At 39.3% G+C, this 25,348-nt stretch overlaps 2 protein-coding genes across 2 annotated transcripts in view; one reads left to right on the top strand and one right to left on the bottom strand.

Moving 5' to 3' along the window:
- Nucleotides 1-25,348, bottom strand: part of LOC120769106 (centaurin-gamma-1A) — a 289,994-nt gene that overhangs the window by 224,898 nt on the left and 39,748 nt on the right. The window lies entirely within an intron of this gene.
- Nucleotides 10,776-14,752, top strand: LOC120769107 (facilitated trehalose transporter Tret1-like). Its single transcript, XM_040095969.1, has 6 exons — nucleotides 10,776-11,066; nucleotides 12,972-13,204; nucleotides 13,271-13,401; nucleotides 13,472-13,812; nucleotides 13,887-14,308; nucleotides 14,368-14,752. Exons 1-6 carry the CDS (start codon nucleotides 10,988-10,990, stop codon nucleotides 14,575-14,577), a joined length of 1,416 nt encoding a protein of 471 aa, XP_039951903.1. The 5' UTR covers nucleotides 10,776-10,987; the 3' UTR covers nucleotides 14,578-14,752.

The raw sequence follows: 25,348 nt of genomic DNA, 5'->3' as shown, positions 1-25,348 counted from the left end.
CCCGGAATTGCGCCATTTTTTCACATAACTACTTGCAGGGCTTACTACAGCGTAAACGAAAAACAATGTGAAATGTGGAAGGAGTCCCACAGCAGCGCTGAAAATTGCGGCTCCGACAATGTGGCATATCCTGCGGTCTCCTTGCCGCAGACAAGTCTTGTGAAGCCACGCACACAAGGTCTCGAAAGATGCCACAGTCTTCCATTGTGCAAGTGTATACTTCATGTGGCAGACAAGGTGCTCCTCTGACAGTTGCGTGCTTGCTTGGGAGAACCAGCCCAAGCAATACTTCATATACAGTAGCTTATAGGAACACATACACATCCTTACATGGGCATGTAGATTTTTATTTTTCGCTGTGCGGTCGTCTTACTCGTTCAATGCGAGCATAAATTTACTTTACTCCCTCGTTAAGCACTCACCTCCACCACTCGGCGCCCTTTGTGAAATAAACTTGAAAGAAAGTTGTGTAGAAAGGTGAGCGAAAAGACATTTTTATATGTCGTTGTGTGTGCTCTTCCTTGGTATATTTTAATATTCGGTTGCCAAAAGCAGTAAAGCACTGCAAATGACGCATTCTTCTTTGTTTATTTTAGCGATTAGTTCTCATTCTCTAGATCCGAGCTGAAAGTGTGAGTTGTGGTTACATAATGTACCAATACTTTGCGACAAGCTCAACGTTTATGTCTGGTTTAAAGTAGCATGCAACAATTGTGTCAAAATGCGTAAGTTTTGTCAGGCTGAAGTACAAGTTATTCAGTTAAGAATTGTTGAAATATTATATAGGGTCTATCAACAAGAACGACGTGGTGTTATGCATATATTTGTATGACATTTATGACGTACATCACGGTACAGCATTTTAGCTGTAACTTCTTGAAATTAATGAATCGCTTATCTTCGCACGCAATGTGTCCATGTTTAGACGTGAAACATGAGGTGTCGCACTCTCTTGTTGGAAATAGAGGTCGGCCGCGTCAACTTCAATATTCCGGGGAAACAAAGTCCGTCAACATCGTGTTAGAACGCTCGCTATGGATGGTAACGGCTTCTGGCCTCATTTCGAAAGAAATAAATCCCGATGACGCCGCTACACCACAATCCGCACCAAACGGTCAATTTTTGGGAATGCAAACGAGTTTCCTAAAGCACATGAGGATTTGACTCACCCCAACAGCGACAAGTTTGTTCGATTGAGAAGCTGAACCAAAGTAAACCGAGGCATGATGAAATGACAAACCTTACTTAACACACTGACAAAATTTGATACAAATCTGTGCACAAACATGGCCGTGACGGCTTGTCAAAATCACGTCATTCCTATTGATAGACAGTGTCTGTATATCGTCTAGTAGCTGGAGAATGGAGCTATGTGTAGAAGTTCACGCAAGTGAGGAAAATTCTCTGAGCGCCATTCACTTTTTTTAAATTTGGCTTACGACTTCCGGTCTTAGACCAATTATCCTCTGGGTAGCCAAAAAATTTTGATGGCGAGCTAAAGTGAGACGACAAAACATCCCTGTCCAGGGTTGTACGCTGTGTTGGAGACCCGCCACATAAAAAAACACCCCCAATGAAAAGAAGAAACCATCTCCTGTAGTAAACTCGGCTATAACCTCATAAGAGTAAGAAGCTGGAGAAAGGACTAAATTGATTTTAGCTCTACATGATTTGCTGTGTTGTTGTGACTAGCTTTTTTTTTGACTAGTTGCCGGTCATTACTAATTGTTATAAATTTCACATGTAAAATGTGTCCACTTTGCAAATTACTTTGGTTAATAGTAAATAAATCGATATTCCACAAACACCTAGGGTTAAGCTAAAATTGCCTGTCATTATGCTTTAATTACAATATAATTAGAAGTATTTTGTTAAAAATCATTAACTTCACAAATACATGTCAGCAACATGCCCCGTACAAAACCGCCCAGACACTTAGAGGGTGGCTCATACTGACCCATAAAAAGGGTTGCCATACAGACAATTGCATTAGAAAAATTCCAGCTGGCACCCAAATTTAACGCTTTGACCCTACTTAAACTTGGAAAATCCACAACCTGCGCCAGAAAGGACAGAGGAAGAAGCAAAAACTGCGCAAGCGAAGCGACCCAGTAAGCAAATTTTCTGGTAGAAAAGGTAGAAAGGAAAACTAAAATTTGGTTGATAATATCAAACTAAAAGCAGTGCTACGAAAAGTGCGACTATAATGCATAAGCTTACAGATCCACCGCACGAATTGCGGCACACAGACGCTTCCCTGTCAACTTTCAAACGCTTACGTATCAAAGCCGCAGCTGACAGCTGCCAAATAAAGCTTTACAAAATACTTATTTGTATTTGTCTACAGTCATTGTTAGCTTTCGTTCTGCGCGTGTGTGCAAATGTTGAAAACTGATTTCTCATTCAGGTAGGCGAGGACTAAGGACGCCAGCAAACAAACCACATCCTTAGTAAGCATACCTATTTGTAAATATATATAGAGATATATGCATATATGCGACCGACCGTAATTTGTACAGTTCTACGGATTAAATTATTGTCAACCAGGGAGTTGATTTGTTATAAGTTTTACTCAAATTGATTGCACGAATTGAGTGACCCAGCCGCAAGGACAAGCTGTGGAAAGGATACATGGGTACCAACCTATCTCCCCATATCATCGAAGCTTTGCATTACAATGTGACAGTTGCGTACAAATGCTGAATACCTTTTTAAATAATGCGGTAAATGATGTTGCACAATTGCAGACGTGGCAGGGACATACCGATTCAATGTTGAGCATTAAAAAGTTGAAACCCATTGTATCTACATAGTACTTATGTGTGTGTGTGAGTCAAGTTGAAAGACGTATGCAGTAAACTGTCAAAGAGCAATGAATTGTGCCATATTATCCCTTTTATGGCATGCCACAAATTTGTGTAGTTTATGGCTTAGGATCTTTTTGTTTAAATATCTGAATAGTTGCGCCACGTTGCTTTGATTGGAAAGTAATTTGAAAAGAAGAATGGAAATCGCAAACGCAAATGAAATTTAGGATTTTAGAAAAGGAATTTTATTGAAAGAATTTTGACGTAAAAACTTTGGTCATTTAAAAGAGTTGTTAAGGTAAATGTCGCTTCAGTGGAGCGACACTGGAGCATGTCAAATTGCTTATCCTGTTTCGTTTACTTACTACTAATAAAGGTGTGGATACAAGATAATTTGTGGAAGAAACTTTGCGTTTCTAATTTCGTCATTTTTATGTCCTGAACAGGGTATATTAAGAATTCCACGATGCCTGTAACAACCATAAGGAAACGTCGGAGACCCTGAGTTTTGGTTATAAAATGGTTATATCTAATATGAAATTTGGCATGGAATATTGTCTAAGGCAGCGTTTGATATCCGAATATATTGTTCAGATCAGACCACTATAACATGTAGCTGTCATGCACACTGATGGCTGAAAATCATTGTTATGCTATAAAAAATGATCTTGTGAAGGGTTTTGATGCAAATAGTAGGTATTAAAATATTACCGGTAAGCAGGTCAATCAGCATCGTCAACACTAGAAGAGTTAGCCCCATGAAGGCGTGAATCCGAATGAGAAGCGCAGAAAAGTTGTCATTAGCGGAGAGAAATTAAAATTCGAGCGTCCAATAAATCAGCTTCTAAAGATCTAAAAATAGTACATGGTTATGTCGCACTTTTGTGAAATTCACAAAATTATACGCAAGTAAATGATAATTCTCTTATCTTGCCAACAATTGCGTTAAGCCTGTACACTTGCCTACGTTTGAGTATATATTTTTGGATATTTATATATTTGGGATTTTCGTTTATACTTAATTTCATATATATAAATAGTTTTTCTTTAAAAATGTTGCTATAGAAGACGCTTTTCGCATATAAAAGTGTAAGATTATTTGACCATTTCATTGTTAGCCGCTAGAGTTCGTCGCCGCCAGTGATAGAGTGCGAAAACGTAATGTATATGAAAGTGAGAGAGCTACACAAAGGTTAAGTGCGTCGCGGCTAGTGATCCTGTGCGAAGAGGATACAGAAATCAAGTGAAATTTATACTTGTTTAGTGAATACAGCGAATTGTAAGAGTCTGACGGAGCTCGCTTCGTATTTCTTGAAAAATTATATAAGGATCCCAACAAAATGCTGTTCAACTTGTGCAAGAGTTCAGAGGGCGTTTTCAGTAGCGCCTATCGCATGCAATTATTCGCGGCAGCAAGTGGTAAGTTGTGAAGTGGCAAAGGCTAAAGTTTTTTTCATATACAGTTACCTCTTGGATTTCTCCACACAGTCCCTCCTTATATCGTGGTATATTGAGTCTTAACTTTTCCTTTACAATTTTACAAAGTTTTTCGATAGAATTTAAATCCAGGGATCCAGGATCTTGACCACACCGGTAATAGTATGTTTTGGGTCATTGTCATGGAACTGCCAAATTAAAACCATGATCCATTCAGCAAATAGAAACATTGGATTTGGGAAATTATGGGCCGTTCTATCTTAGAATAATATAATTTTGGGTTCATCACATAAACGGATCTTACGCCACTTTTTTGCACTTTCTTCACCGGTCCAATTGATATGTGCCGAAGCAAAAGAAATCCGATTGTTGCGCTGTCCGTTTGTCATGAAGGGGACTTTCCAGGACAAAAGGCGACGAGCAACAATTCTGGAAGAAAATACTACACCCAATCCTCTTTGAATAGCTACAGAGGACTTTAAAGGTTCGGATTTTGATAAAACCTCTATATAATTGTTATCCCGAGACGTCGTTTTTCAGGGCCGTCCCCTCAATTTGTACTCCAACACAAATTTTTGAGGTATTTTTATAATTTTTGCCATTTTCGTTAAAACCATTATTTTGCAAAACTCTTTACGAGCTTATGCTCTGCCGCTGGGCAAAGCTTTCCTCGGCCGATTACTTCTACAAATAATACCAAATTGTGACATTTTTCGAATTTGGCATATTTTTGGAGCACCATTCCTCGCCATATCTATAAATGCAAGACTCTTCACCAATAATTATGGTCTTGATGTATCTAAGTTCTTCAGCAACGTTTTCAAGTATCTCTTAAAGTCTGAAGTAAAGATTCTCTTCTATCTCACTGTTGCCAAAATGACGATTTTTAAATACTGTTTTTTAACTTTATCGATGTTATCGTCAGGAACAGAGTTGGATGAAAGACTCGCACTCAAATACTTGCGTTCAGTTCAAAGTCTCCTTGAAATTTTAGGTTCCCAATAGAAGAACTAGTTTGAGAACATAACCTATAAACATACCCCTCATTCTACTGGGAACCTAAATTTCAAGTAAACTCGTCCTTTTCTTCGGTGAAAAGAGGTGGACAAACTGTTTGCGTCGTAAACATATCGAGCTTACACACGAACTTAAAAAGAGGTTGTATCAATCTAGGAAAAACCAGTTCTACTCAAATTTGATTAAATTTAATTTTTCTTCCCATTTAGTAACCATTATATCATTTTGCAATGGCATCGCCATTGGCTGGTTCGCACCCATGTTGGCTAAATTGGAGTCGCCCACCGAAAGTCCGCTTAACTTTGTCGCTACGGTGGAGCAGGGTTCATGGATCGGTTCACTGCTTTGCGTCGGTGGCCTTACAGGAAATTTGCTCTTTGGTGTGCTGATGGATGCCATTGGTCGTAAAGCCTGCATTTATCTGCTCGCAGTACCGCATATAGTAAGTGTACAACTTTGGCTTGGCGCCTTCGAAATTATACTTAATTTGATTATTTGTAATCTATAGCTATCCTGGATATTAATCTATGTGGCGCCATCCATTGAATATCTGTATGCTGCACGTTTTTCTTCCGGTATGACCGGTGGCGGCAATTGGGTTGTGGTACCGATTTTCATCGGCGAAATCGCAGATCCAATGTGAGTTGCAGCAATCCTTGTGTCACATGTCCCTTTGTATAAATTTACTTTTATTTAATTCATAACACAGTATTCGCGGTCGTCTCACCTCACTATTCACGCTCGCCCTCAACGCCGGCATGTTGGTTGGTTATATCTTCTCCTCATATGTACCCTACCACATTATACCGATGGCGGTAATATTGTTGCCGGTCCTCTATTTGGTAATCGCACTCTACTTCCCCGAAACGCCTTCGTATTTGTTGCGTTGTGAAAGGGAGGAGGAAGCAGAGAAATCGTTGAAATTTTATTTGAATAACAAAACTTCGTCTAAACTTGAGCTTGAACAGTTCAATATTAAATATGCGGAATTGAAAAGCGCCGTGAAACAACAAAGAGCACAATCGAAAGCGGTCACACTGCGCGATTTCTGTAAGTTCATACAAATATACAATACTTAAATTTTGAGACAATTTAGTTACGCAGACTTTTATTTCGGCTTTTAGTCACGAAGCGCTCCCTACGCGCCTTTTGTATCGCTAATGGAGTCGTTTTCATTTACATCGCGACTGGCAGCTTCGCATTACTTAGCTACATGTCCACGATTTTTGTAGCTATTAAAACCGAAATCCATCCTGACACGAACACAGTTTTGATCGGTGTGGTTCAAATTCTAGGTGCCTATATTGCCATGATTGTGGTCGATCGCTTTGGGCGCAAAGTATTACTCCTCGTTTCGACAGCTTCCACAGGCATCTGCTTGGCAGCTTTCGGTGCGTACGCATTCCTAGTGGAAGAAGCAAACGTGGATCTAACAGCATACAGCTCGTGGCTGCCACTCGTACTCATGGCGCTGATCGTACTCACAGCGAATGTGGGCCTTATACCAGTGGCTGCAGTTATCATCGTCGAGATTTTGCCAACAAAGGTAATAAGGCATTGTATAGTTTCAAAATCCACCCGTATTTACTGTATCTATCTCTGCAGATTCGTGCAAAGGGCGTATCGTTTTGTGTCGCATTAATGAGTGTCTTCGCTTTTACTTTGCTGAAAGTATTCCCACCATGTATGGAGGCGTTTGGTTTGGCAAAGACTACTTGGGCTTGTGCGGGATTCGCTGCTTTAGGTCTACTATATATAGCGATATTTGTGCCAGAGACGAAAGGCAAGTCTATAGACGAAGACGTAGACCAATAGTGGAGTTTGTTGTCTATTTGTTTTCCAAAAATAGCAAGTCAAAAGGGGTTATACATACATAAAATTCGACTACAGCAAGTGAGTGTTATAAGCTCATCACATCATATCTGTAGAAATATACATGATAATTGTAGAAAATTTTGACAAGATATTACATCCTTTTGTGTATTTAAATATAAAATAAATATAAATATTCTTCCTTCTTAATGTAATATTCTTAGATTTAATGTTTAGGATTTTTTAACATTTTGTAGAATAAAAAAAAATTAAAATAATAATAATAAGAAGTGTGCCGCGGAACTTTCAGATCTTAATGGAGGAGTCCACGAGTGGCCAGAATCGATAAGAACAACAGATTCATGTAAACCAAGGCTTCTGTAATACATTCTTTTTCCAATTTACATCTTTCGGAAGTTCGTTCGAATCATTTTGGAGGATATTTTGTGTATGAAACGCGTTCTTGCTTGTCCCGATGAAGCTGACTTTTTTCAGAAACAGCACAATAACCTGATCTCTTTGGACATGCTTGATTTTGAGGACTCCGATTCCGCATTCATGGATAACATTGTAACTGCCGATGAGACAAGGGGTAGTTTGACATGCAAGCAAGTCAATTAAAATCGGAATGGAAGGAAAAACAAGCCGAAACCAAAAAAATCTGGCCAAAGCCGCTGGCTTGCTGCATCATGCATTTATTCCGAAGGAACGGACAGACCGTCAATAAGGAGTTCTATTTGACCGTATTGAGGTATTGGCTGAGAACAATTGGCCGGAATTGTGGGAGAACAGTTCATAGATTTTACATGATGATAGTGCACCATCGCAGCGAGCCACGATCGTGACCGAATTTAAAGCTAAAAACCCATTTTCTTGTCCCCGAACTGAATTTGTCGCTTCACGGAACCCATTTTCAGTCGATGAATAATTAAATATGTATGTTGAGTTTTAATTACAATTTCCGGGTTTTTTGGTCACAATATTCAAAATCCAACAGCTCTCCTCAACTTAAAGAGGAATGCTACAATTAACAGAAACAAGTCAAGAGACATATTCGAAAATAAATCAAACACAGAGAAATATTTTCGTCCTTAGGCAGTGAATTTTGACATAACTTCAGCCATTATAATAACAATCGCATGGCCATTGTTTTTGTTGCACTGAAAGTGGAAAGTTTTTAATTGCGCATTGTTGTTGTTGAGCGCAAAGCTAAACCAAGCTCGGTGCCACAAGAAGCGCTTATTTGAGCACGCAGGCCAAAAGGGTTTGAGAGCTTGATTGCGGAAGAATGGCAGCTAAATGAGTTTCTAGTTAGCGTTCAGGGGTTAGAGTGTAAAAGTACCTACACATGTTCCTTAGTTGCTGACTCATTTAACCGTGAACTTCAAATTGAAGTGATCATTGTCGTTATTTGAATGGTTATGTGCTTTTATTTGGCGCTTTTTTCAGGAAATATACATTTGGGCTCAAAATAATATAATATACCATCCACTTACATATATTTATATTGGTATTTACATATACATACATGCATATGTATATACTTATAGAATATCTATAATTAATTAGTATTATCAAAGGGGTCTTTCTATGGCTGCTCTTGCAATGTGAAGAACCGAATGACTACAGCTGGAATCGAATTATAACATTTCTAAGCCTTTGTCTAAAAATTTGTTTGGAAGCAATATTATATTATTGCAAGTTGACCGACATACATATGTATGTACATACGTTATAATTAGAAATGGGATATAGCATCTAGCGATAAGTCGATCTGATCAAATTTGACTCGGACTTGTTCATATAAATCGGCAAAACTATCTTTTCCTTTCTTCTTAGTTCGTGTGAAGTTTGTCGATAATTTTAAATAATAATTTTGGAGATTCTACTTTATTACGAGCACAAGTTTTTAGCATTTAGTTAAGGTTAAAAGTCATGGACAACTTGTTTCATGCAAGTCGTCTTTTCAACATGAAAGAAGCTAAGGAAACATTGCTTGAAAATAGTTGTGTTTGCAGAGAATCTCAACATCTCTTATGGATCCACTCAACACATTTTAATTAATGCTTTGGCTATGAGGCGTGTTTAACTAGACTCGTACCAAAGGACTTGAATCTTTTGCAAAAGCGACGTCGAATGGAGTTTGCAAAAGAGATCCTTGATAATGTAGCTGAGAACACTAAATTCATCAAACGCAACATTAGCGGTGACGAGAAGTGGGTTTAGACGTCGAAAATATTCAACAATTTAGCCAACGGCGCTCCAAAAATAAGCCTAAACCGAAAAAATCAAAATTTGCTGAAGCCATCCCAGCGAGCCTTAACACAAGTGTATGGAATATTTGATTAAGCGTTATAATTCTTATATTGGTTAGGTTAGGTTAAGAGGTCGATTTTAACAAGGATTTCACTGCGACAGCTTGGAAGACGCTTACAAATCGACAAAGCGCTTTGAGCCTATCACAAAATTGTTGAGATGCCTATGTATGGATGGATGGATGGAGCTAGTCATCGACCAGTTCCTGCTAAGCGCACTCCAGGTCCGTCTGTGTACTGAAATTAACAACAATAAAAAAATGCACTTGTGAAGGGTATAATAGTTTAGATACAACCTATATTAACTTTTTCTTCTTATCTTTTCATTTTGCTACAATATGTTTTCTAAATTTATCAACTAGTTTCATAATACTGAGATTAGCTCTTGCTGCCTGCACTTGCTTGCAAGGAATTGATTTATAACACAAAATATAGAAGCAATGGCATGTATATAAATATATTTTTCATCCTTTTTCTTTATATGTTAAATGAGTCACGGTAAAAAAAATTTGGGCCCATAGTAGATATTATGGTATTGTCGGTAAGCGGATGCATCAGCATTGTCAACACTAGATTGCAGTGCTCAAGAAAGTCGAAGGAGTGGAAGAGCCCACCACATGGAGGCGTGTAGTCAATTGAGGAGGGCAGAAAAATATAACTTGATTCTTGGGCGCCGGTAAATAATAAAACTGATAGGATCTAAAATTAGTATATGGCTATGCCGCATTTTTATTTCCAAAACTATACGCAAATAAATGCTAATTCTCTTATCTTTTCAACAATTGCGTTAAGCCCGTGCACTTGCCTACGTTGGAGTAAATATTTTTGGATATTTGAGTTTATATTTAGGTATCTGTATCATCACTGGTTCAAACTGGCTCTGGGGGTTTTCGGTTTTCGGCTATACTTAGTTTCATGTATTAAAATAGTTATTATTTAACAGTGTTGCTAAGGGGTCACTTAGTCAATTTTTTGCCAATGTGTATACTGCAGTGTCACCCGCCAAAACACTTGCTGCTACTGTGATAATTTATATTTGATTTGGTTTTTCACTTCTGTTCTTTTGTTTGCTATTCAAACATGAAAACCTTGACACTTTTACAACAAACAACAAGTTTTATTTGCACTTTTTTGCACCCAGAAAAAGACTACGTCACAAACCAAATATTATTTTATATACTTGGAAACATACATACATACATACATATATAGATGCAAATCTACATCTGTCCACAAAAACCCGAGCGTATTTATCTTTTCACCGGCTTTGTGATGAAATGCGATATGTGTTTAAGATAAAATTAAGATGGCATTCCAAATGCGTAGAAGGCGCTTTTCGCATATAAAAGTGTAAGATTATTTGACAATTTCGTTGTTAGCCGCTAGAGTTCGTCGCCGCCAGTGATAGAGTGCGAAAACGTAATGTATATGAAAGTGAGAGAGTCATACAAAATTTAAGTGCGCCGAGGGTAGTGATCCTGTGCGAAGAGGATACAGAAATCAAGTGAAATTTACACTTGTTGAGTGAATACTGCGAATTTTAAAAGAGTCTGCCGGAACTCGGTTTTTTTTAACTAATTATATAAGGATCCCAACAAAATGCTGTTCAACATGTGCAAGAGTTCAGAGGGTGTTTTCAGCAGCGCCTATCGCATGCAATTATTCGCGGCGGCAAGTGGTAAGTTCTGAGGTGGCAAAGGCAAAAGTGATTTCTACCAAAAAATGTATACCTTTCTCTGAATTTGACAGAATCCATAGCCAACACAAGTATGCGATCGCTTCCTCCAATTTTTCATATACAGTTATTGACAATAGAATTGAAACAGACTGAATTCAGTATTGAAAACTACTCCGCTTAGTTTCTTGTCCATATTTTATCCTTATTTCATGACTGAATGAGTCTGAGCTTTTTTTTTTTACAATCCTTTCTAAAGAATTTAAGTCTGGCCATTGCGCCGGCCAAATCATAGCATCAACTTCTTATTACTGTGTATCGGCGATTGTTTTCAGTATTCTTCGGACATTGAACTTAAGTTTTTTCAGCGCTGCCTACCATATTAATACATTCATCGCACCCAAGCATCTTACGCCACTTTTTTGCATTTTCTTCACCGGTCCAATTGATATGTGCCAAAGCAAAAGAAATCCGATTGTTCCACTATCTTTTTTGTCAACATTGGGACTTTCCGAGACAACCTTTCGAAGATATTATTTTTTACAAGGCGACGTGCAACAATTCTCGAAGAAATTTCTACACTCAATTACCTTTACCACAGAGTACTTCAAAGTATCGCGTTTTGATAAAATATTTATGTAATTGTTATGCGGAGACCTCGTTTTCAAGGCTGTCCCCTCAATTCGCACTCTTTTGGAGGCTTCAGAGCAGTAAACAAAACTTTTTGGTCTACTTATAATTTTTGTTTGGTATATGTCTAACCATTACGAGGTTATGCACTACCACTGGGCGAAGCTTTCCTCGGCTTATTTCTTCTACAAATAATACCAAATTTTTCACCACTTGGGTTCATTTTTGGAGCACCATTCGCTGAATTCTTGGACAATTTCGATCACAAATCCATAAACACAAGTCTCACCAATAATTATGCTCTTGATAAATAAGGGTTCTTCAGCTAGGTTATCAAGCATCTCTCTTGGGAACCTCTACTCGATTTCGGGTTTACAAAAGACTCAGGTCTTTTGATACAAGTCTATCATTGACACGCTTAATAACCAACATGTGTTGAGTCCATCCATAAGAGAAGTTTAGATCCTCTTCTATCTCTCTGTTGCCAACACGACGATTTTCAAACACTGTTTTTTAAATTTTTCTATATTATCGTCATGAACAGAGTTGGATGGAACACTCGCACTCAATACTTGCGTTCATAATAAAGTAGTAGTACGATGCCGTTCCCCTTATTCTGCAGAAAACCTAAAATTTCAAGTAAATTCGTTCTTTTTCTTTGGTAAAAGTAGCTGGACAAACTTTTTGCGTCGTAAATAAACGACTGCAATACTAATAGAGATATCGATACTTTTTCTTCTTCTTTACTGGTGTAGACACCGCTCACGCGGTTATAGCCAAGTTAAGAACAGCGCGCCAGTCGTTTCTTTTTGCTATATTGCGTTAATTGGAGATTCCAAGCCAAGCCAGATCCTTCTCCACCTGGTCTTTCCAACGGAGTCGAGGTCTTCCTCCTCCTCTGCTTTCCCGGCGGATTTTCGTCCAAACGGACATGACCTAACCAGCCTAGCCGCTGTCTTTTAATTCGCTGAATTAAGTCAAAGTCTTCACACTTTCGTATATCTCATAGAGCTCATCGTTTCATCGAATGTGGTATTTACCGTGGTCAATGCGCAAGGACCATAAATCTTTCGCGTAACCTTTCTCTCGAACTCGTAACGTCGATTCATCAGATGTTGCCATCGTCCATGCCTCTGCACCACATAGCATTCTACCTTCGGGTAGTTTAAATGGACCAGTTCTATTTATAAGATTGTATACAAAAAAATATATACAAAATTAATTCAGGATATTTCTTCATTATTATTGTGCGATAATTTAATTTTTCTTCCCACTTAGTAACCATCATAACATTTTGCAATGGCATCGCCATTGGCTGGTTCGCACCCATGTTGGCTAAATTGCAATCGCCCACCGAAAGTCCGCTTGACTTTGTCGCTACGGTGGAGCAGGGTTCATGGATTGGTTCACTGCTTTGCGTCGGTGGCCTTACAGGAAATTTGCTCTTTGGTGTGCTGATGGATGCCATTGGTCGTAAAGCCTGCATTTATCTGCTCGCAGTACCGCATATAGTAAGTGTACAACTTTGGCCTGGCGCCTTCGAAATTATACTTAATTTAATTATTTGTAATCTATAGCTATCCTGGATATTAATCTATGTGGCGCCATCCATTGAATATCTGTATGCTGCACGTTTTTCTTCCGGTATGACCGGTGGCGGCAATTGGGTTGTGGTACCGATTTTCATCGGCGAAATCGCAGATCCAATGTGAGTTGCAGCAATCCTTGTGTCACATGTCCCTTTGTATAAATTTACTTTTATTTAATTTATAACACAGTATTCGCGGTCGTCTCACCTCACTATTCACGCTCGCCCTCAACGCCGGCATGTTGGTTGGTTATATCTTCTCCTCATATGTACCCTACCACATTATACCGATGGCGGTAATATTGTTGCCGGTCCTCTATTTGGGAATCGCACTCTACTTCCCCGAAACGCCTTCGTATTTGTTGCGTTGTGAAAGGGAGGAGGAAGCAGAGAAATCGTTGAAATTTTATTTGAATAACAAAACTTCGACTAAACTTGAGCTCGAACAGTTCAATATTAAATATGCGGAATTGAAAAGCGCCGTGAAACAACAAAGAGCACAATCGGAAGCGGTCACACTGCGCGATTTCTGTAAGTTTATACAAAAATACAATACTTAAATTTTGAGACAATTTAGTTACGCAGACTTTTATTTCGGCTTTTAGTCACGAAGCGCTCGTTACGCGCCTTTGGCATCGCCAATGCAGTCGTTTTCATTAACATAGCGACTGGCAGCTTCGCATTACTTAACTACATGTCCACAATTTTTTCGGCTGTTAAAACCGAAATCAACCCTGACACGAACACAGTGATGATCGGTGTGGTTCAAATTCTAGGTGCCTATATTGCCATGATTGTGGTCGATCGCTTTGGGCGCAAAGTATTACTCCTCGTTTCGACAGCTTCCACAGGCATTTGCTTGGCAGCTTTCGGTACGTACGCTTTCTTAGTGGAAGAAGCAAACGTGGACCTAACAGCGTATAGCTCATGGCTTCCACTCGTACTCATGGCGCTAATCATACTCACAGCGAATGTGGGCCTTATACCAGTGGCTGCAGTTATCATCGTCGAGATTTTGCCGACAAAGGTAATAAGGCATTGTATAGTTTCAAAATCCACCCGTATTTACTGTATCTATCTCTGCAGATTCGTGCAAAGGGCGTATCGTTTTGTGTCGCATTAATGAGTGTCTTCGCTTTTACCTTGCTGAAAGTGTTCCCACTATGTATGGAGGCGTTTGGTTTGGCAAAGACTATTTGGGCTTGTGCGGCATTCGCTGCTTTAGGTCTACTATATATAGCGATATTTGTGCCAGAGACGAAAGGCAAGTCTATGGACGAAGACGTAGACCAATAGTGGAGTTGACTGTCTATTTGCTGTCCGAAAATAACAAGTCAAAAGGGGTTATACATACATAAAATTCGACTACAGTAAGTGAGTGTTATCAGCTTATCACATCATATCTTTGTATACAAGATAAATATGGAAAGTTTTGAAAAGATATTGCATCATTTTGTGTATTTAAACCCAACATGACTTCCTTCTTCTTAATGTGATATTATTAGATTTAATGTTTAGGTTTTTTTAACATTATGTAGAATAAAAAAAGTTAAAATAATAATAATTACTAAGAACTGTGCCGCGGAACTTTCAGATCTTACTATACTATTTATAAATGGAGGAGTCTATGAGCTGTCAGAATCGACAAGAAGAACAGATTCAAGTAAACCAAGGCTTCTGCAATACGTTATCTTTTCAGCAAAGTTCAAAATGTGTTTGAATTCTAATTTTCATCTCTCGGGAGTCGGTCCGAATAATTTTGGGTGTGAAACGCGTTCTTGTTCGACCGATAAAGCTGAATTTTTTTCAAAAACAGTACCATAAGCAGGTTTCTTTGGACATGCTTGATCATATGAATTCCGATCCCATATCGATGGATAGCATGGAGATGGGTTTATGATTTTGACACGCAAGTCAATAATCATCGGAATGGAGAGGAAAAACTCGAGCGGAGCCACGCCAAGTCAAGTTGATGCCCATTGTCTTTTTCGATATTCGTGGTTTGATGCAACAAGAATTTATTTCCAAGAAACGGACATTCCGTCAATAAGGAATTCTATTTGACCGTATTAAGGTATTGGCTGAGAAGAAATGGCCGGAAATGTTGGAGGACAATTCATAAATTTTACACGATGATAATGCACCATTGCAACCAGCCACTATTGTTACCGACTTTAAAGCTAAAAACCCAATGAATACCATCGATCATTCGCATTCACCAGATTTGACTCCAATTGATTTTTTCTTGTTCTCCAAACTGAAATTGCCGCTTCGTGGAACCCATTTTCAGTCGATGAATACCTAATATTTTGCGTTTTAATTACAATTTCCGGGTTTTTTGGTCACAATAATCAAAATCCAACAGCTCTCCTCAACTCAAAGAGGAATGTAAAAATTAGCAGAAACAAGTCAAGAGTTTTATTCGAAAATAAATCAAACATAGAGAAATATTTTCGTCCTTAGGCAGTGAACTTTGATATAACTTCAGCCATTAGCTCCAGACCATTAAAAACTTAGGACATACAGATTTACAAAGCATACACTGCGCGTGCCAAATACAGTGTCTAAGTGAAAATTTCTGATGACCCTCAGACCTACCAAATAACGGAGCAACATACACGAACAAAATTCCGACGTAGGGAAGTGTACTTGAATGATTTTAAGTGGAAATGTAAACAAAAGGAATTTACGAAATTTTGTTGTTGTAACGGTGTGTTTGTTTGTTTACATACATACATACATATGTAGGGATTTATGTACAGTAGGACTGTTTTTGATATAGGACAATTGCAATAACTTCAAGTCAGCATTTATAATACGCGCATTGCCATTGTTTTTGTTGCACTGAAAGTGGAAAGTTTTTCAATTGCGCATTGTTGTTGTTATTTGAACACGCAGGCCAAAAGGGTTTGAGAGCTTGATTGCGGAAGAATGGCAGCTTAAATGAGTTTCTAGTTAGCGTTCAGGGGTTAGAGTGTAAAAGTACCTACACATGTTCCATAGTTGCTGACTCATTTAACCGTGAACTTCAAATTGAAGTGATCATTGTCGTTATTTGAATGGTTCGGTGCTTTTATTTGGCGTTTTTTCAGCAAATACACATTTGGGCTCGAAATAATATAATATACTACCATACACACATATATGTATGTATGTATATACATATGTATGTATGTGTACTTACATATACATGTGTATGTTGTGTATGCTCATAATTAGTATTATCAAAGGGTACTACTACTATGGCTGCTCTGACGGAAAATACGCACGAGTATGTGCAGAACTGAACTGCTACGGCTGGAATCAAGTTACACCATTCCTAAGCCTTTGTCTAAAAATTTCTTTGCAAGTTGCAAGTTGACCAACATACATACATACGTACGTAATAATCGGAAATGGCAAATAATATCTAACAAAAAGTCGGTAATCGGTAGAAGTCCAACCTACTAAAAATACCATCTGATAAAATTTGACTCGGACTTGTCGACAAAGCTTTTTTCCTAGAATACTTCGCAAGTTCGTGTGAAGTTTGTTGATAATTTTAAAGAAGAATTTCGGTGAGTCTGCTTTATCACGAACTTTATCTCAACATATCTTATGGATCCACTCATCGAATAGACTCTGCAAAAGAGATCCTTGATAATGTAGAAGAGGACTCTAAGTTCATCAAACGCCACGTTCTTGGTGACGTGAAGTGGGTTAATGAGATCGAAACTATCCAGCAATCAAGTCAACGGCACTCTAAAAATAAACCTAAACCGAAAAAACCAAAATTCGCTGAAGCCATCCAAAGCGAGGCTTAAGATTATCATTCTTGCATAGGTTAGTTTAAGAGGTCGATCTTAACAAGGATCTCACTTGGACAGCTTAGAAGATGCTTACAAATCGATAAAGCGCTTTCTTCCTACCAGAAATTTTTTGAGACGGCTATGGATGGATTGATGAAGCTAGTCGTCGACCATTTCCTGACGGACTGCAGGTCCTTTAGTCTAATACAAGAAATCAAGACGCCAATGGAGATGCAACACGTTTCCTTCGCGATATGAGCGAGGCAATAGTGCTCCTTCTAGCTAGCTTATGCCGCTCTGCTGCCGGAGTAAGCGTACACCTCCCTGATTAATTGCAGCATTACAGGGGTCCCGTAAACCAAATTTAGGATCGACGGAGAGCTTCTAACAGAAAATTCCTCCTGCAACATTCCCTCGTAGTTTCGACCCATTCGTGAAAAAACTTCTTCCGGAGCTTCTTCTTATAACTTAGCCTTTGTCGGTATATGAACAGAGAAAAAGTCACCACAAGCAGCCTTTGCGTCGCAGTGATCCAGATTTCCAGGAATGCAGTTGAAGGAGGAGAAACTATTGGCGTACCCTTTTTCGGATACCAGCTTCCCTGAGCCTAAAAGCGGAAGCAATACACTTGCCGGCAATGTCCTCGGGTGCGGTAAAATGGTATTAAGAGCTATTGATGGTGTAGTCCGTAGGGGTTCGGGAAAGCCGCTTTTTGGGCATGTTCAAGCCTTTTAGCAAGTGCAGCCTTTTCAGGCGCGCTTCACTAGACGAAAACATTATAGAATATTATTGGGTTGGCTACGGTTTCGTCGAGCCAAAACACCTCCGTTGGTGAGAGTCGACATCTTTGGTGGAATTCACACCTTTCTCTATACCTCCACAGCAATATAAGGCATCAGACGTCTTCCTTACCCTCGGCTTAATATTGGGCCTCCAGGAAAGCTTTCTAGCTCTATTATTTCATCTTATTAATTGGTTGAAGACTTGAAACTCCGATAGTAGTATAAGGGCTCAAAAGAGTTTATTTTGAAGGCAATAATAAAGATTCGTTTAAAATGCGTAAAAATGTTGTTTAGTTTTTTGTAAAATAGGTTTGGTGAAGTGTCTTACTTCTACACTTATGTATATTCTTCCACTCTAAAGCTGACTCAGCCAAAACAGCCTCAATTTGTGCGCCGAAACACAGTATGCTTAAAGCGATTTTTATTTTTCCGAAAGTCGTAGACATTACTTGGCACAAATGACCACGAAAATTGTCTGTTATGCAGAAGAAAGAAGCAAAAACAGATGTTGAGAGCAGTGGCAGACATATATTTTGCGATGTTTGGTTTTCAGTGTTTTTCCCATAACAGGGTCACAAGAATAACTACCTTTGCGCACACTGTAAGTGTTCGGTGGCATGGGATCGTGGATGCTGTTAACTCTGTTGCTTTTTTGTTGGCTTTGCGGCTGTAAAATTTGCGACGTGCCAAAAATCATAAATGTCAGCGAGATAGAGAAGAAGGGAGAGCCGTAGCCGAGCGTATAGAATGGGACGTAGGTAGGCAAAATGTTTATACGAAGGGAATACATAGAAACGTCAAATTGCAACAACGCCCTTGCGGCACGCCACATGCCGTTGCTTAAGTACTTTTAAGTGGGCTAACGTTAGCAAGTATATTCGCCACTACGTGAGTCATAAGAGCACAACAACACTTGCCGAAGTAACACTCATGTACGGACATATGTATATGTATTTACATATGTGTTTGCGCACATACATAAGTGCGAAGCCCTTTCCGATACTCAATCGTACGACAGTCGCACGCGCTAAGAATTTATAATTTAGTTGCTTGCACCGTCAGGTTTTTTGTGAATTGTGTGAAATGCAAATTTGCCGATAATATAGTAATAGAGAGAAAAAATATATAATAACTATGTAAGCCCATGCAATCGTTGGGCAATAAACAATCAATTTTCGCAATTGAGGTGGCTGACCTCGTGAGTGAAACTCTGTGCGGCCGAAAGTAAGGTGCACAACAGTCACGTGCGCCGGTTAGAATTTTTTACTGGTTACAATAAGATTGGTTGAATGGGATAAACCGTTAACTGCAAAAAAACGAATGTATATTTGTGAGTGAGAGGTAAAATTTACTTTGAAAAAATTAAGATTTTAACTTTTGTTATTGAGCAAATAGAAGATCAAGAAAATTCAAAAATCTCCCAAGAAAGTTTCGTAATATTTTCAGATTCTAAGCTGAACGACTGTTTTTAACTCGGCTATAGTAGACGAAGAAGAAATAAACTGAATGATGCGACGACTGAAATGTTCATGAGATGATTAAGCTACGAGGTTTGTTCCAAATGTGTTAAGGTACGAAAGTTTGATAGTTTATTTATTCATTAATATATGTGTGTTTTGTCTCCTTCAAAGTAAACCCCGTTTAATAAAACACACTTTCGTCGACGATTTTTCCAGTCTTCGAAAGAGTCAGAACAGCTTTCCACCAGCATAGACTACAAAACCTTCTTCAATTCAGTTTCTATCTCCACAATCTTGTCAACACGGCCTCCCAGCATTGGCTTGGTGAGCAGCCATAAGTCGCAGAGTCAAACTGGGCGCATACGCTGGTGGCGGAACGATAAGAGTCGGGTTTTTGGCAAAAAAAGACGCGAAGAACCAATGCAATATGACATGGTTCATTTGAGTGACTTAACATTAATCGAGACTTGACGCTTTTGAACACAAAAGTTCGTTGCCAAAATCAACCAGTTCAAAAGTTTGACATGTTTAATGTTATATGTACATACTCACAACGTTTTGACAATCGAGCGCTAATTGTGTTGTTACAGTAACTTTAAATATACATTTCGACCAAAAAATGGATTTTATTTAAAATTTATATGATATGGTGAATTCAATAGAGGTCGTAGCTCACTCCAACACGAATTTCGGGAAGGATTTCCTAAATTACTTGTGGCTCCGGAAACTATTGATGTTATGCGCAAACTAATATTGCAAGATCATCGTGTGAATTATCGTGAGATTGAGACAAGTATAAGAATTAGTGGGACCAGCATACATTCAATATTGCATGAACATTTGATTGTGAAACAAAACTTTTTTCACTTTGGATCTCACACGGATGTTTCCTCAATCAGAGTAGCAAAACTGCTTCGAAAATTGGTTCCAACGCATGCAAAAGTGTATAGATCTTAAGGTAGAATATTTTGATGATTAATATTTTATACGTTTCTTTCTTTCATAAAAGACAACCCATGTACAGATGTACCATATACTTACTTACATATATGATAGACGAAAAACTTATTTTCTTCTGAGTGTCGGTGGATTATTATTTCGTAAAACACAGCAGACTCTTTTCTTTCATTTTTACATTTCTGCAAAATATCTGTCAGCAAAAGTGAATCTGTTACATATCCTACTATATTGTGGCATGAAATACCAAAAAAACAAACGCAACCCACAACGACTCGCAAGATTAAATATTTGACATGCAGCATGTGCCCATGACAATGCGCAGTTCGAGGATGAATGCGCAAAGCTTATATGTACATATATAAAGAAAAATTTGTAGACTCTTTAACATACAGACATTTCTTTCCACTCATATGGAAAAATATCATAACCGTTGTATGTGAAAGTCTTTTATTGTCCACATTAACTCTTTAATTGCCACGAAATCCTCATTCAATTTTCTCACGCATCAACGTAACTTGCAACAGCTGCTCTGTGGTAAAATCTAAGAACGTGCGTGGGCTGTTGGGCTAATTCTGGTGCTCTGTCTAATAGTGAAGCTTAATTAATTTTAATTGTTACAATAATTCCCTTTCCTTTTCAAAGCAACTGAGCACTTTTATAGCACAGCGCTGCGTGGAAAGTGCTATAGCAAAAGAGCGTATCAAAACAACGGTAAAAATGATGAAACTCCGCTAGCGAACGTGATTTATGCGCAACCATCAAGCGTAGTTGGCGCACCACATACAAAAGGCTATTGTGTTCAATGGAAAGATAGTGAGGGCCCAACGAAAGTCGAATCAACGTATAATTGGACGCTGACCTAATTAATTAAAGCGCGCTAAGTTTGAGTTATGCCAGGAAATAGCAAAAGTTAAGCAGAAGCACACACGGGGTCATATATATATATATGTATATGTATATTTGAGTATGGAAACATACGATTGCTTACGAAAAGTAGCCTTTTATGGAAGCTTGTGATAAAAGAAGAAATATTCTATATTTTCTAAGAAAATGCTCGAGGGAAATTTTATATAACTTTGGAAGGGGTCGACGTTAAGAGTTTTTGAGAGAAAGGTTCTGCGAAAGATTTATAGTCCTTTGCCCATTGGCCACGGCGAATATCGCATTCGATGGAACGACATTGACATAGTTCAGCGAATTAAAAGATAGCGGCTACGCTGGCTAGGTCATGCTGTCCGGATGGACGAAAACAATTCAGCTCTGAAAGTATTCGCCGCAGTAGCCGCCGGGGGAAGCAGAGGAAGAGGAAGACCTCCACTCTGTTGGAAGGACCAAGTGGAGAAGGGCCTGGCTACGATTGGAATATCCAATTGGCGCCACGTAGCGAAAAGAAGACACGACTGGCGCGCTGTTGTTAACTCGGCTATAATCGCGTAAGCGGTGTCTACGCCAATTAAGAAGAAGAAGGAAAGGGTAGAACTGTAGATATGTGTGTGAAGAATCACGGGTGTACTCACGTCAGTCAAACGTCGATGCCAGGCTAATATCTCGTGAAAGGTAATAAGCTATTTCGCAAATTGGCTACACGTTCAATTTGGTTAAAAATTTAAGCACGTTTTGCTTTCATTCGCTTGAGCGCTAAGACAAACTATGTAATGTATGTAGTTTGGTTGAACCGGTAGCGAGGTTGAACGGTAAGAATTAGAAACACGCTTAGCACTTCGGGCGATACTATGGTGACAATTAAGCCAGGCTATCGAGTGACGTTAGACAGCTTATTACGTGACTTATCCCTTAACAATACAACAAATAATATAATTACTATCACGTGAGGCGTACATATCAAAAATATATAAAACATTACAACAAATAGTGACATAAAAGAAGAGCAGAACATTAAGAGAAAATAAAACAGGCGACAAAAATGAACACCAAGTCAGCAAGTTCATATTTTATGCCATTGTCTCATATGTCCGGGCGCTTCAAACAGCACTTCATTCAACTTCAGTTCACTTCAAGAGACTTGATGGAACTGCCAAGCACTCAGCGTGGAACACCTACGATTCTCGTAAATTTTTTAACCAACTGACATTTTTGAGTAATTTGATTAATTAATTAAATGACATTTGTACGTGTCCGAACGTCAGGCGGTTGGCATCAAGCGTTTTTCATCGATGACAGCATCAACGCTGCTGAACTGGCGCCACGACTCACCGGGCACTCACGTTCGCCTGCGTAAAGAAGTACAAGTAAGTAGCTCAATGAAGTTGGGCATGCGGGAGCACACAACTGGTTCACATCATGTCACGTGTCAACACACAACAAGCACATACGTCGACGTACCGTTGAGCCCATCAGCAGACGAGCGGACAAGCGACCGTCGGATGTCGCAACGTGTCAACAATGCGTGGCGTTCAGCAGCGCGCCTCAGAAGTTTTCTTGTTGTCATGGGTTCATTCCGCACCGGCACTGGTCAGCACTTGGCATGCACAACATTGCTCTTGGTCTCAGGCAAGGCATGGCGCCAAAGGTGAAATGCCAACGGTGCACGTAAGCTCTTATGTGCCACGTTCCAATGAGTGGAAGATCTTCTTTTATTCATACACTCCAACTCATATGGTGTGGCTCGTGCATTGGAGTTTAGGTACATAGTAATTTCTTATTCCATACGTACTCTTTTCGTTTAAGTAATTGAGTTAATGAGCGTCGGTGCATGTTGTAATTTGTTCTGTAGGCGCCATGTTGCAAAACTTGCGCGTGTTCGCTGGTTACCGGTTGTACTTGCCCGTCTGTCGTCGTAGCAGTGGTACTGGCCTGCTTGAGCCTTTTAGTTGGCGCTTATTTGCACAGCTTATGACCGGCTTTGCATTTGTTGTGGTCATTAATCTTCAATAGTCTGGCTGATTTCATCCAATGTGTCGGCTTGGTCTGTCTGTTTGCTTTGCATTTGACAGAGTGCAGGCTTGTTATTAGGGCATTTACAAAGAATGCGGTTAATCGGGGGTATTTTCAAAAGATATACCATCTGATCAACTTTTCTATGACGTGTAAAGTTTATCTGGCGATTGTTCTCCTTCGTATATATTGACGTAGACTCCGCTTACGCCGTTATAGCTGAGTTTCCAACAGCGCGCCAGTCGTTCTTCGTTTTCGCTTTTTGACGCCAATTGGAAATTCGAAGTGCAGCCGGATCATTTTTCCCCTGGTCTTTCTAACGGAGTGGAGGTCTTCCTCTTCATCTGCTTCCCCCCGCGGGTAATGCGTCGAATACTCTCAGAGCTGGAGTAGAGCTAAGCCTAGCTGCTGTCTCTTAATTCGCTGATTCGTCAATGTTGCCGTGTATCTCATACAGCTCATCGTTCCATCAACTGCGCTATTCGTCGTTGCCAGAGCGCAAAGGACTACAAATCTTCCCTTTCACTCGCGCGACTGTTTGTTTGATAACAGGAGGTATTTCGTGTTGTCCCCGTTCACAACTAGACCTTTAGCTTCGTTTCTTTATCCAGTCTCAAGAAAGCAGGACTAATGTCGCGGTTGTTGAGGCCGCTGTAGACTCTTAATGTAGATTGTACCGGCTCTGTTTAACTCTGCAACTCGCCTTATTTTCTAAATCAATAAATTGAAAAAGTCACACGAGAGGAAGTCTCTCTGAAAAGTCGATGAATATTTGCGGCTCGGAGAGATTTTCCCGATCCCGGCAGATCTTTATTGGTTCCTCAACGTTAGCGTACACAACCGTATTAGTTTTGCAGGGATGCCAAGTTCAGACGTACCGGCTTAAAGGCAGTTCCTTTTTTTACTATTATAATTATAAATAAGTTAGACATTCTCACTCTCTAATATCTAAATCGTTTAATAAGGGTTAGTAGCGTAGCCAGGATATTAATATGAGCTGACGTTAAACGACATGAGCTCTGCGACCATTAAAGCCATCCTGATATTTCATGCTGTAACCATACATGACTCGGAGTAAAAATAATATTACTTGCTACGTGCTGCGTCACTTGTTTTCAGTGCAGCTCGACAGCACCTCGAAGTGACAGCGTACATAGGAGACATCAGGTGTCAGATGTCAAATGCGAATATGATGAGACTTGAAGGAAAAATAAAAGTTACCATTTTCAACAAAAAAGTTAAGCAAAAGTAGTTGTTGCAAGTTGTAGTCACATACATAGGTATCTGTATGTATGTACTACAGCGACAGTGACCAGCTATCAACGATACCGGAGTTTGGCTGTGTTTTAAGCATGTGTGATTATAGAGAGATCTGCAGGGAAAGGCCGGCGTTTTATATGCGAGTGAGCAAGCGAGATAAAAATAGCATGTTAGCCGTAAAATGGCACATGTGGAGCCGCAGCCGCCAGTCGCTTTACTCAAGTGTGCAATTATTTAATGAAATTCGCGAAACGGCCGCGCCGCCTTGCACGCCACTTGACATTATGGGTGATATGTTTTGACTGTATTTCAAATTTATGAATGGCATTAAGCTGCACTAGTGGCACATATGTATGTATGTATGCAGCCTTTGACTTCGCTGCAAAATGACAACGTGAGGCATAAAACCAGAAATGAAACGACAGTGAAAGGATGTGCTTTTGCAATAAGAACCTCAAAAATAAAATTGGCGAGAAGAGAGGGTAGAAATATGAATAAAAAGACAAGTAAAAATGTTAGCATAGGTGGCACCGAAGCTGAACACCCTTCCCAAATACAAAACATGCCTTACAAGAACTTAATTTCAATCGGTCAGTTTGTATGACAGCTACATATGTATATGGTATAGAGAGTCGATCTGAACAATTTCTTCGGAGATCGAATTGTGGTCTTAGACATTAACCCATGCCATATTTCGTGAAGATATCTCGTTAAATGAAGTTTTGCTTTTGCGCACAAGCGCTTCATTCCGATCGCTCAGTTTGTATAGCATCTATATGCTATAGTGCTCCGATATTGGCGGTTGCGACAAGTGAGCAGCTTCTTGTTGAGGAAATAGCATATGCAGATTTTTAGATCGATATCTCTCAACCTGAAGAACTAGTTCGCGCATATACAGACAGACGAATATGGCTGAATCTTA

This window comes from Bactrocera tryoni, chromosome 2 (genome assembly GCF_016617805.1).
Source record: "Bactrocera tryoni isolate S06 chromosome 2, CSIRO_BtryS06_freeze2, whole genome shotgun sequence".
Taxonomy (NCBI): Eukaryota; Metazoa; Arthropoda; class Insecta; order Diptera; family Tephritidae; genus Bactrocera; species Bactrocera tryoni.
This window is presented reverse-complemented; position numbering and strand designations above follow the sequence as displayed.